The sequence below is a fragment of the Oncorhynchus clarkii genome, unplaced genomic scaffold, assembly GCF_045791955.1.
Source record: "Oncorhynchus clarkii lewisi isolate Uvic-CL-2024 unplaced genomic scaffold, UVic_Ocla_1.0 unplaced_contig_8066_pilon_pilon, whole genome shotgun sequence".
Taxonomy (NCBI): domain Eukaryota; kingdom Metazoa; phylum Chordata; class Actinopteri; order Salmoniformes; family Salmonidae; genus Oncorhynchus; species Oncorhynchus clarkii.
In genome coordinates, this window is record NW_027258218.1 from 29,034 (window position 1) to 41,715 (window position 12,682).

The 12,682-nt window shown below is 43.0% G+C and overlaps 1 protein-coding gene across 2 annotated transcripts; it reads left to right on the plus strand.

Moving 5' to 3' along the window:
• The first annotated feature begins 8,096 nt into the window (after positions 1-8,096).
• On the plus strand, positions 8,097-12,320 carry LOC139396191 (actin, non-muscle 6.2). 2 transcript variants are annotated; one of them, XM_071143324.1, is made up of 6 exons: positions 8,097-8,174; positions 8,652-8,778; positions 10,125-10,364; positions 10,621-11,059; positions 11,559-11,740; positions 11,943-12,320. In XM_071143324.1, the coding sequence occupies exons 2-6, from the start codon at positions 8,653-8,655 to the stop codon at positions 12,084-12,086; spliced, it is 1,131 nt and encodes a 376-aa protein (XP_070999425.1). In that variant the 5' UTR covers positions 8,097-8,174; position 8,652; the 3' UTR covers positions 12,087-12,320. The 2 variants fall into 2 exon arrangements, with proteins under 2 accessions (XP_070999425.1, XP_070999423.1); XM_071143322.1 differs by lacking the exons at positions 8,097-8,174; positions 8,652-8,778 and having other exon boundaries at positions 10,128-10,364.
• Positions 12,321-12,682: the final 362 nt, after the last annotated feature.

Genomic DNA, 12,682 nt, shown 5'->3' on the forward strand with positions numbered 1-12,682 from the left:
AGTAGACGTGACTTCCACCTATCCTAACTGGTAGAGAGAAAGCCATATTGTTTCAGTTCTACATGGTGTCCTGGGGGGGAGTGACAGGGTGGTTTCTGGGTAGGCTCAGTGTTAGGGTTGTGACATTCTGCCTTGTGTTGTATTTCTTACTATTAGTCTTGTATGTAACATCTGCTACTGGGCCACTGAATAAACATTCACTGTAATGTGATACTTACTCTGTGTCGTCTATTTGCAACATTAAGTCTTGTCATATGTTCAGAATGCGTTTGTCACTTTTAATTTACTGATCATTTCAGGGAATAATCTGATTTGGAAACACACTTAATGTATTTGTCATTGGCTGGAACCCACTGCAGGTTAAATCAAATAATTTTCTCAATGTTAAATTCTCTTGGTGAACCTCACGTCTATGGCTTCATCTCTCAGATCTTTGGGATGTGCTGGCCAGCTGACATTCTGTCATCTGTATAGATGAAGGCAAGGTGAAGAAGCCACTTCTATAATGTACACTGAAAGCCCACTGTCTTTGACAGGAGTACATGCTAATGAACGGAAGTAGCTGTTCTAATCGCATCAGTGATGACGAGGACAGCTAATTTTATATCAGGGTGGTCTTGTCATGAAAAGCTTTGCAGGTGTGTGTTCTATACCAGTGCTAAAACACCTGACAGTATTTAAATCCCAGACTGAAGCAGGTGAGTTTACCAAAGAGCTCGCTAGACCCGACGCCTGTTTTGGCATAGGTAACGCTGGGCAACTGGGTCAGGTTCACTGATTATTTTCAGTATTTATCTAGACCTGGGGCACCAGATGGGTGTAATTTAATGATCCTATTGAACAGCGCTAGGGTTAGTCCTGGAAGTAGCACCAGACTCCAGGCCAGCAGTTGGAGATCCCTGATTTACATATGTGCACTAGATGGCAGTGCTGTCTTCACATGCCCTACACTAGGGGAGCAGGTGCTACTTTCACATTCTGTCACATGACCTACACTGGTAGTGAAGACGGTGCTGACTGAGCATGGGAGAACCTCAGTGGTTTAATCTAAATCCTTAGGGATCTTAGGTTTTTCTTTGGTGGCTGCATGTACCTAGAACTGATACTGTATAGCCCTCATATTATCTGGACTGGAAGCCAGTTCCACTGCTTTATTTTTCATTGTTCCCCTCTAATCAGGTATTGATTTAGACGTGGGATACCAGGTAGGTGCCATTAATGATTACGTAGAACAGAAAACCAGCAGTAGTCCAGACCTCCAGTGTACGAGCTGTACTCCAGACCTCCAGTGTATTTCTCCTTCTCCCAAATCCAGTCAGCTGATGTTCTGAAAGAGCTGCAAAATCTGGACCTACAAATCAGCCGGGCTAGACAATCTGGACCCTTTCTAAAATTATCTGCCAAAATTGTTGCCACCCCTATTACTAGCCTGTTCATCCTCTTTCGTGTCGTCTGAGATTCCTAAAGATTGGAAAGCAGCTGCGGTCATCCCCCTCTTCAAAGGGGGGGGACACTCTTGACTCAAACTGCTACAGACATATCTATCCTACACTGCCTTTCTAAGATCTTCGAAAGCCAAGACAACAGATTACCGACCATTTTAAATCTCACCATACCCTCTCTGCTATGCAATCTGGTTTCAGAGCTGGTCATGGGTGCACCTCAGCCACGCTCAAGGTCCTAAACGATATCTTAACCGCCATCGATAAGAAACATTACTGTGCAGCCGTATTCAATGATCTGGCCAGGGCTTTCAACTCTGTCAATCACCACATCCTCATCGGCAGACTCGACAAGCCTTGGTTTCTCAAATGATTGCCTCGCCTGGTTCACCAACTACTTCTCCGATAGAGTTAAGTGTGTCAAATCGGAGGGTCTGCTGTCCGGACCTCTGGCAGTCTCTATGGGGGTGCCACAGGGTTCAATTCTTGGACCGACTCTCTTCTCTGTATACATCAATGATGTCGCTCTTGCTGCTGGTGAGTCTCTGATCCACCTCTACGCAGATGACACCATTCTGTATACTTCTGGCCCTTCTTTGGACACTGTTAACAACCCTCCAGGCAAGCTTCAATGCCATACAACTCTCCTTCTGTGGCCTCCAATTGCTCTTAAATACAAGGAAAACTAAATGCATGCTCTTCAACCGATCGCTGCCTGCACCTGCCCGCCTGACCAACATCACTACTCTGGACGGCTCTGACTTAGAATACGTGGACAACTACAAATACCTAGGTGTCTGGTTAGACTGTAAACTCTCCTTCCAGACCCACATCAAACATCTCCAATCCAAAGTTAAATCTAGAATTGGCTTCCTATCTCGCAACAAAGCATCCTTCACTCATGCTGCCCAACATACCCTTGTAAAACTGACCATCCTACCAATCCTCGACTTCGGCGATGTCATTTACAAAATAGCCTCCAATACCCTACTCAACTAATTGGATGCAGTTTAACACACTGCCATCCGTTTTTGTCACCAAAGCCCTATACACTACCCACCATTACGACCTGTACGCTCTCGTTGGCTGGCCCTCGCTTCATACTCGTCGCCAAACCCACTGGCTCCATGTCATCTACAAGACCCTGCTAGGTAAAGTCCCCCCTTATCTCAGCTCGCTGGTCACCATTGCATCTCCCACCTGTAGCACACGCTCCAGCAGGTATATCTCTCTGGTCACCCCCAAAACCAATTCTTTCTTTGGCCGCCTCTCCTTCCAGTTCTCTGCTGCCAATGACTGGAACGAACTACAAAAATCTCTGAAACTGGAAGCACTTATCTCCCTTACTAGCTTTAAGCACCAGCTGTCAGAGCAGCTCACAGATTACTGCACCTGTACATGGCCCACCTATAATTTAGCCCAAACAACCACCTCTTTCCCTACTGTATTTATTTATTTATTTTGCTCCTTTGCACATTCTTCCACTGCAAATCTACCATTCCAGTGTTTTACTTGCTATATTGTATTTACTTCGCCACCATGGCCTTTTTTTTGCCTTTACCTCCCTTATCTCACCTCATTTGCTCACACTTGTTTCTACTGTATTATTGACTGTATGTTTGTTTTACTCCATGTGTAACTCTGTGTCGTTGTATGTGTCAAACTGCTTTGCTTTTTCTTGGCCAGGTCGCAATCGTAAATGAGAACTTGTTCTCAACTTGCCTACCTGGTTAAATAAAGGTGAAATAAAAAATAATAATAAATGAGCAGTACTCCAGATCTCCAGTGTATGAGCAGTACTCCAGATCTCCAGTGTATGAGCAGTACTCCAGACCTCCAGTGTATGAGCAGTACTCCAGACCTCCAGTGTATGAGCAGTACTCCAGACCTCCAGTGTATGAGCAGTACTCCAGATCTCCAGTGTATGAGCAGTACTCCAGACCTCCAGTGTATGAGCAGTACTCCAGACCTCCAGTGTATGAGCAGTACTCCAGACCTCCAGATCTCCAGTGTATGAGCAGTACTCCAGACCTCCAGATCTCCAGTGTATGAGCAGTTCTCCAGAGTATGCCCCTGCTGTATAGAATCATAGGTTAAATCGGGTGTCAAACTCATTCCACGGAGGGTCGAGTGTCTGTGGGTTTTTGTTTTTTCCAATAAGACCTAGACAACCAGGTGAGGGGAGTTCCTTACTAATTAGTGACAGTTTCACACCCAACTAGCTGTTTACTGTTTTCCATCCTTTTGAGGAAAATCCATGAGGCTTTGGCCCCTTGTGGGGTATGAGATCGTTGATCAATAACAACATCTTCTCTGAAAAGGAGGTAAAGGATGAGTGAATTATCTATTGGATTCGACATTTGCATAACAGCTCCAATTATGTGCTGATGTCATTGAATATTTAATTTAAACTTATTTATTCCCCAAACAATGATAGAATCATCCATAAATATCACCTGTGAATTAATAAAACAAAGCAATGGACAAATGTCATATCTGCTCTCAAATGCATTACTCCTCCTGGATCTATGTAGGAATATTATTGATGACCAGTACCTCATTCATAGTTTCATGTACACTATACCTGCTGTCTAAAATGCTTTCATGTTAGTAGGAGGAGATATGTTAGTAGGAGATATGTTAGTGGAGATATGTTAGTAGGAGATATGTTAGTAGGAGATATGTTAGTAGGAGATATGTTAGTGGAGATATGTTAGTAGGAGATATGTTAGTGGAGATATGTTAGTAGGAGATATGTTAGTGGAGATATGTTAGTAGGAGATATGTTAGTGGAGATATGTTAGTGGAGATATGTTAGTAGGAGATATGTTAGTAGGAGATATGTTAGTGGAGATATGTTAGTAGGAGATATGTTAGTGGAGATATGTTAGTAGGAGATATGTTAGTAGGAGATATGTTAGGAGGAGATATGTTAGTAGGAGATATGTTAGTAGGAGATATGTTAGTAGGAGATATGTTAGTGGAGATATGTTAGTAGGAGATATGTTAGTGGAGATATGTTAGTAGGAGATATGTTAGTGGAGATATGTTAGTAGGAGATATGTTAGTAGGAGATATGTTAGGAGGAGATATGTTAGTAGGAGATATGTTAGTGGAGATATGTTAGTAGGAGATATGTTAGTAGGAGATATGTTAGTGGAGATATGTTAGTAGGAGATATGTTAGTGGAGATATGTTAGTAGGAGATATGTTAGTAGGAGATATGTTAGTAGGAGATATGTTAGTGGAGATATGTTAGTAGGAGATATGTTAGTAGGAGATATGTTAGTGGAGATATGTTAGTAGGAGATATGTTAGTGGAGATATGTTAGTAGGAGATATGTTAGTAGGAGATATGTTAGTAGGAGATATGTTAGTGGAGATATGTTAGTAGGAGATATGTTAGTAGGAGATATGTTAGTGGAGATATGTTAGTAGGAGGAGAAATGTTAGTAGGAGATATGTTAGTAGGAGATATGTTAGGAGGAGATATGTTAGTAGGAGATATGTTAGTGGAGATATGTTAGTGGGAGATATGTTAGAAGGAGATATGTTAGTAGGAGGAGATATGTTAGTAGGAGATATGTTAGGAGGAGATATGTTAGTAGGAGATATGTTAGGAGGAGATATGTTAGGAGGAGATATGTTAGGAGGAGATATGTTAGTAGGAGGAGATATGTTAGTAGGAGATATGTTAGTAAGAGATATGTATCTTTAAAATGACTTATTTAAAGCGCCCAGCACGTCATCCTCGTTAACAGTTTAAAAAATGTCAGAGAGTGAGATAGGGAAGCGACAGCAGAGAAGTCCTGTAAGGCAATACAAACCAGACTAGATGCCAAAACCGTGACGGCCGGGATGGAGAAATTGTACAATGATTGCTCAGCAAGTAGGCCTACAAAGCGCCAGCTCTCACACACCATACGTGGAGCAACAGATTGTTGGATGTCTATGAACATGCTGTAATACATCACTGCAGAAACCCATCACATTGATGAGCCCTTGGGAAATGAAGTCCCATGTAGGGACTGACCACAGAACATGGAGGAGAGGCACACAGCAGAAAACCTAAAACAGCATTAACTACCATTGTTGCTGAGTTGGTGGGGGACAGCGGTAAGATGAGCGCTGTGTGGTAGGGTTTCCACTAGAAAGCACAGCCACAAAATCTAAATTGTCTATCATAAAAATTATAGAAATCGGCGGGGTTTAGGACTTTGTGGCTGTGGTAACTACAGTGACGACTTTCTGGTAGGTAGCCAGGTCTGTGGTAGATTGAACAGCATTGCCCCTTAGTTGAGCAGTTTACTACCGCTGTTAGCAGCGTGTATTCATAGATAGCAAGGGAAGTCAGGCTTTCCCAAAACATTGACCAATAAAACAATACATAAACGTCCTTCAGTTCGCAAGAGGCTGAACGAATCTCACCGGAGAAAACATCCGATCGAGCGAAACAGCATTTTTTAAACTGTTAACGAGGATGACGTGCTGGGCGCTTTAAATAAGTCATTTTAAAGATACATATCTCCTACTAACATATCTCCTCCTACTAACATATCTCCTATCTGATGCTGTCTGGTCAACATTATTGCCGCCCGTAGCATTGAATGCAAGGGAAGCCAGCAAGCATTTGGCCTCCCTTGATCATTAATAATAATAATAATAATAGCCAATCGGAGTTGAGCTAAACTGAGCGAGCTCAACTGTGAATGGTCCTGGCACACCCCAAAAAAAGTGTAAATGGAATCCAGTATGGATTTCCCATCAAAAGTCAAACATAATTGACAGAGACATGAATTGTATCTTGTTGTGCTGTTTTCCTCCGTTTGCTAGCTAGCTAGCTAAAATTGTCCCTTTCCTAAATTACCCATGGATGGAGATAGGGATTTGGACTTGTGGTTTTACTTAATTCTCCGTACTGGCCAATGATTATAATGGCGATTTTGATCCAACCATTAATTCATACATTGTGCCCCTGGCCTGAGAGGATGGAAGTGCAATATGTAGCTAATGTTCTGTAGTAGGCTAATGTTAACTAGCGGCACATCGTTGCCCATGAAAGGAAGTTAGGCTTGCGAGCAAGAATTTTAGCCAGGTAGCCTAGGAAAACAAAAACTAAGTGTGTACTGTATGACAGAGTCATAGACTGTTTCGTCAACATGAAAGAGAGGAGGATGGCATTGGAATTTCAAATCAACATGTTTTTTTCTACGTGCACAAATGCGCGCGCACACACACACACACACACGGAGTGAGAGAGAAATCAGAACCATGGACAGCCACATCACATTTAGCTTACATTGATTGGACTAAATTGTTTTTGGTATATTTTAGTTGTCACTGTATTAGACTAAGCATAGGTGATTAGATGATGTTGAAATGGTGCTGGAATAGTGAAGGCAGCTTCTGTTTTCTTTGCAACTTGTGGCAACTCTGTGGTTCTAAATCAACAGTTGTTTAGTAGTCTGAAAATGTCAGAAACATTAACTTGACCATGCTGTAGATCATGTAACTGTTTGTTACATTCAATATGCTTTGAGGACTTCACCAGACAGAGGTTGCTCTCCGGTTTTGTGATGAAACAAAGGTGTTGTTGAATTTATTCAGCCACTGTGTCTTCTTATTGTCTCGACCTTAGGCCCATATATCACGGTCGCAAGGCATATGAGCTAACATGTTATAGAGCAAACAACTCAATTATCACAGCACATAGGTTTAACTTCCCCAGTGATTTTACCTACACACCACTACTGCCTGTTAGCCAATTAAAGCCCCACAGACAAGTACAGGCCTCTCACACATTGAGTTTTTTTTTTTACAAGAATTGCCTTCTGCTAGCCTGTATTTCGGGAGCAATTATACCTGATTTTTACCAAAAGGCAGCCCAATTCTGATATTTTGCCCAATTCTTGGTATTTTGACCAATCAGATCAGAATTAGGCTTTCTGTGTATACTAGGTGCTTTGAGGTTGCATTGTAAAGTACTGAATAACTAAACACAGGTCACGTATTTGACATGGTCTAATATGTATTTGATTAATGTCTACAGACTATGAAGGGCAGCATAGCCCACCTATGCCTGTCTCTCGTCAAACTTTCGATGCAACACTCTGGTCCAGGGTGCGCAGATCTGATGCATGACACGCAGCTGATCTTTCAAAATAATAGTTTGGGAAACATTTATTTAACAAAACAAAACAATCAAGCCATGATCATAAATTACGAAGGGATCGAGCACATAGAGGTATTACATTTGATCGCGCACTATCGGCTACTTTTGTCTCACTACAATATGAGCGCCCCAGACCTCTTTTCCCCAGACCTCTACTTTGTTGTCTTTTCCACAATGTGGATTGACTTGGTATTGGGTTAGCCTGCTAACACATTCAACGACGTTGCTTACATTTCCAAATTATACAGAATTTAAATGACCCAAAACCTTTCGGCTAACCCAACATGTACCTGTTACCTTCCAATCTCTTTAATGTCTTCTACCATGTGAATGACAACTGTCGGTCACTTCCACCGTAAAACACCTCCCAATCCAATCCAGTGTCTTTTTTTGAAAACAATGCCCATATTTGGTGTGAGCAGGTGAACGCGAAGGCGGAGGATGAGGCACGGTTGGGGAGAAAAGGAGGTATATAGTCTCCTGCTGAAATGTGGATGCTACACTTCATTGAAGACATAATCATTCCCGGATTCTTGAAGAGAAAGCATCCTAACTGACAGGTAAGTAAACGCCACTATCCCGACGTTTGAGAAAGCCAATCTGAAATGTCGAGTTGTATCGCTAAATGTGTTCTAGCAAAGGTTAAAATCACTTGATTTGAAATACAGCTTTGCTTGGATTTGTCTGTGAATACGTGTTTGAGCTGTTGGGATTGGAGCCATATATTGAGAAAGAATAAATGACTGATTGGAATTATTTGCTTTGTTCCAAATTATTGTATTTGGTTAAATGCCACTGTTTTTACAAGGTCTGCTAGTAGACTAGTTCTCTTTAAATCGGTGGTTAAACATGTTAACTAATTGTTACGAATTACAGCTGACTATGTCTACTCTTACTAATGGGGACCTCTAATTTGTCTCATTTATACTGTAGTAATTGGTGGTCTGTATTGACGATATACCCTGCACCAGAAAATGGTATGGCTTTGTTCTTGCTTTTAGGCCTTGCTTCATTAATCCTCATTTGTTTTTTTCCAGAATGGCTGAAGATGATATTGCTGCACTGGTGGTTGACAATGGTTCAGGCATGTGCAAGGCTGGCTTTGCAGGAGATGATGCTCCTCGTGCTGTCTTCCCCTCCATTGTTGGAAGACCCAGACATCAGGTTGGAACCATACTGGCCTCTTGGATATCGGATTCACTTAATATAGGCTATACCTTTTATACACAAACTATATGTGGACACTCCTTCAAATTAGTGGATTTGGCTGTTTCATCCACATGTTGTCAGTAGAAGGGCCTTACTGAAAAGCTCTGCCTTTCAATGTGGCACTGTCCTAGAATGCCACATTTCCAACAAGTCAGTTTGTCAAATTCCTGCCCTGCTAGAGCTGTCCTGGTCAACTGTAAGTGCTGTTATTGAAGTGGGAACATCTAGGAGCAACAATAGCTCAGCTGTGAAGTGGTAGGCCACAAAGCTCACAGAATGGGACTACTGAAGCATGTAAAATGTTCTGACCTTGGTGTCAACACTCCCTACCGAGTTTCAAACTGCCCCTGGAAGCAGTTTGACGGAGGCCAGGAGAACGATACCTGCCCGACTGTAGTGTCAACTACAAAGTTTGGTGGAGGAATAATGGTCTGGGGCAGTTTTTCCATGTTTCAGGCTAGGCCTCTTAATTCCATTTAATGGGAAATCTTAACGCTACAGCGTACAATGACATTCTGGATGATTCTGTGCTCCTGTCTTTGTGGTAACAGTTTGGGTGAAGACCATTTCCTGTTTCAGCATGACAATACTCCTGTGCACAAAGCGAGGTCTATACAGAAATGGTCTGTGGATCGAATGGAAGAACTTGACTGGCCTGCACAGAGCCCGGACCTCAACCCCATTGAACACTTTTGTGATGAAGTGGAACACCGACTGCGAGTCAGGCCTCGTTGCTCAACATCAGTGCCTGACTTCACTAATGCTCTTGTGGCTGAATGGAAGCAATTCCCCACAGCGTTGTTCAAACATCTAGTGGAACGCCTTCTCAGATGAGTGGAGGCTATTATAGCAGCCAAGGAGGGGACCAACTCCATATTAATACCCATGATAATACCCATGATTTTGGAATTTGTTTGATTGATTTGTTTGAAGATGTTTGATTGTGTGTTCTCTTACTTTGGTAATGTTCTCTATATTTGACTTTGGGATAGTTTGAAGAGGCTAAACAGACCTCTTCCTTCTGGGGGTGCTCTTGAGCCAAGAGGTCCACTAAATGGACAAATATTGGCCAGAAATGGCCTCATTAAAAAGGGACACCCCTCCCCAAACCCACTAACAAAAGCATAATGTATTGGTAGCCTAAAACTAAAGATTGGGATTTCATGAGTTCAGAAATTGATTGCGCTGTGTATGTGAAACATACAGGCAACTCAAGCCAACATTTGAAAACAACTTCTGTAGTGTAACTTGAGTTTGTGTAGTGCAGGGACAAAGTGTAACGGTAGTGTCTCTTTCCCCAGGGTGTGATGGTGGGCATGGGACAGAAGGATAGCTACGTGGGAGATGAGGCCCAGAGCAAGAGGGGCATCCTGACTCTGAAGTACCCCATCGAGCACGGCATTGTTACCAACTGGGACGACATGGAGAAGATCTGGCATCACACCTTCTACAATGAGCTGCGTGTGGCCCCCGAAGAGCATCCCGTCCTGCTCACAGAGGCTCCACTCAACCCCAAAGCCAACAGGGAGAAGATGACCCAGGTAAGTGGGGGCATTAGTGTGTTTTACAAATAAACACTGTGGCAGTAGTAAATAAACCCAGAAATTGGTTTTACATAGACTCATCCGCTAGCAGAATGTAGAGCAGTTTCACATCAGGGTTACTCTGTTCACCTTGCCTGAGGGTAGGTATTGATTAGTGGTGGGCCTCACAAATACTGCTAAGAATATGTGTTTAAAACCCCCTTTTTATAAAGTCTCTCACAGTCCTAATTCCCACCTTCTATTCTTCTCCCAGATCATGTTTGAGACCTTCAACAGCCCAGCCATGTATGTAGGTATCCAGGCCGTGCTTTCTTTGTACGCATCTGGTCGCACCACAGGAATCGTGATGGATTCCGGGGATGGCGTTAGCCACACGGTGCCCATCTACGAGGGCTACGCTCTTCCCCACGCCATCCTGCGTCTGGACCTGGCTGGACGCGACCTCACGGACTACCTGATGAAGATCCTGACTGAGCGTGGCTACAGCTTCACCACCACGGCCGAGAGGGAGATTGTGCGCGACATCAAGGAGAAGCTGGCCTACGTGGCGCTGGACTTTGAGCAGGAGATGAAGACCTCTGCCTCCAGTTCCTCTCTGGAGAAGAGCTACGAGCTGCCTGATGGACAGGTCATCACTATCGGCAACGAGCGCTTCCGGTGCCCTGAGACCATGTTCCAGCCGTCCTTCATTGGTGATGTTTTTCAGTATCTTTTGAAGGGGAACTTCAGCTAAAAATGTCTTTGTTAAAAGCCATTTGTCTATGGTTGGCGACTATAGTAATTCTAGTCCTACAATCGTCATTTTTATCCACTACTAAATTGGAGGCTCTGAAAATGATGTTTCCTCTTGGTAGAGGTCACACAAGATGCCCCCTCAGTTACGTATTGATATGATTATTCATAAGCACTAAACACCCAACTTTCTGGCTTGTTTTAAATGTATTTTTTATAAATCAGCGGACAAAGGTTCCATTTGGCCACTGGAGTGGCTCTTTAATACATGTACAAATGTTCTTGTCTAGACGATGTTACTCAGCTTAGTGACAGTCATTCACCACTATACAATCCTCTGGAGCTCTGAGGTTCTTGCCAGTTGTGTGTTCACTGACCTCATTAAAAGAGCCGTACTTGTAGGCCTGTTAATTTCTGTTCCTAGGGCTGCCATTGAGATGTACATGCTTGCTTTTGTAGGCATGGAAAGCACTGGAGTGCACGAGACCACCTACAACTCTATCATGAAGTGTGATGTGGACATCAGGAAAGACCTGTATGCCAACACTGTTCTCTCAGGTGGCACCACTATGTTCCCTGGCATCGCTGATAGAATGCAGAAGGAGATCAGTGGCTTGGCACCTCCTACTATGAAGATTAAGGTGGGCATTCACGTGTGATTGTGACTTTTAGCCCATGGGCATTCAGTGTGGCATCTCTCGACTAGCCCTGTTTTATTTTCTTGCTCTTTTTGGCTTCCCAAATACTTTCATCAGAAAACTAATTTATGACTGTATTCTGCACTAAAACAACTTTAGATCTCCCTGTTTTACTAATGAATATGTTCAAATCTCTTGTTGCCAGATCATCGCCCCTCCCGAGCGTAAATACTCTGTGTGGATTGGCGGTTCCATCCTGGCCTCTCTCTCCACCTTCCAACAGATGTGGATTTCCAAGCAGGAATACGAGGAATCTGGCCCGTCTATCGTCCACCGCAAATGTTTCTAAAGCCTTGACTCTTAACCTCCGTGTTACTCCTTTCAGGGAGTCTGTTATTTCAGATGGCTCTCCTGTCCAGAAGCCAACACCTTGCCCCTGTCCCCTGGCTCTAAAATGATCAGATGAGTAGACGTGACTTCCACCTATCCTAACTGGTAGAGATAAAGCCATATTGTTTCAGTTCTACATGGTGTCCTGGGGGGGAGTGACAGGGTGGTTTCTGGGTAGGCTCAGTGTTAGGGTTGTGACATTCTGCCTTGTGTTGTATTTCTTACTATTAGTCTTGTATGTAACATCTGCTACTGGGCCACTGAATAAACATTCACTGTAATGTGATACTTACTCTGTGTCGTCTATTTGCAACATTAAGTCTTGTCATATGTTCAGAATGCGTTTGTCACTTTTAATTTACTGATCATTTCAGGGAATGATGTGATTTGTAAACACACTTAATGTATATTGGCTGGAACCCACTGCAGGTTAAATCAAATGGTTTTCTCATTGTTAAATTCTTGGTGAACCTCACGTTTGTCTTCATCTCTCAGATCTTTGGGATGTGCTGATGTGCTGGCCAGCTGACATCCACTTCTATAATGTACACTGAA

Excerpts from the sequence above, each read along its gene's own strand:
- LOC139396191 (XM_071143324.1), top strand. The coding sequence starts at position 8,653 with ATGGCTGAAGATGATATTGCTGCACTGGTGGTTGACAATGGTTCAGGC. Across the intron at positions 8,779-10,124 it reads TTGGAAGACCCAGACATCAG|GGTGTGATGGTGGGCATGGG; the intron begins GTTGGAACCATA and ends CTCTTTCCCCAG. Across the intron at positions 11,741-11,942 it reads CTCCTACTATGAAGATTAAG|ATCATCGCCCCTCCCGAGCG; the intron begins GTGGGCATTCAC and ends TCTTGTTGCCAG.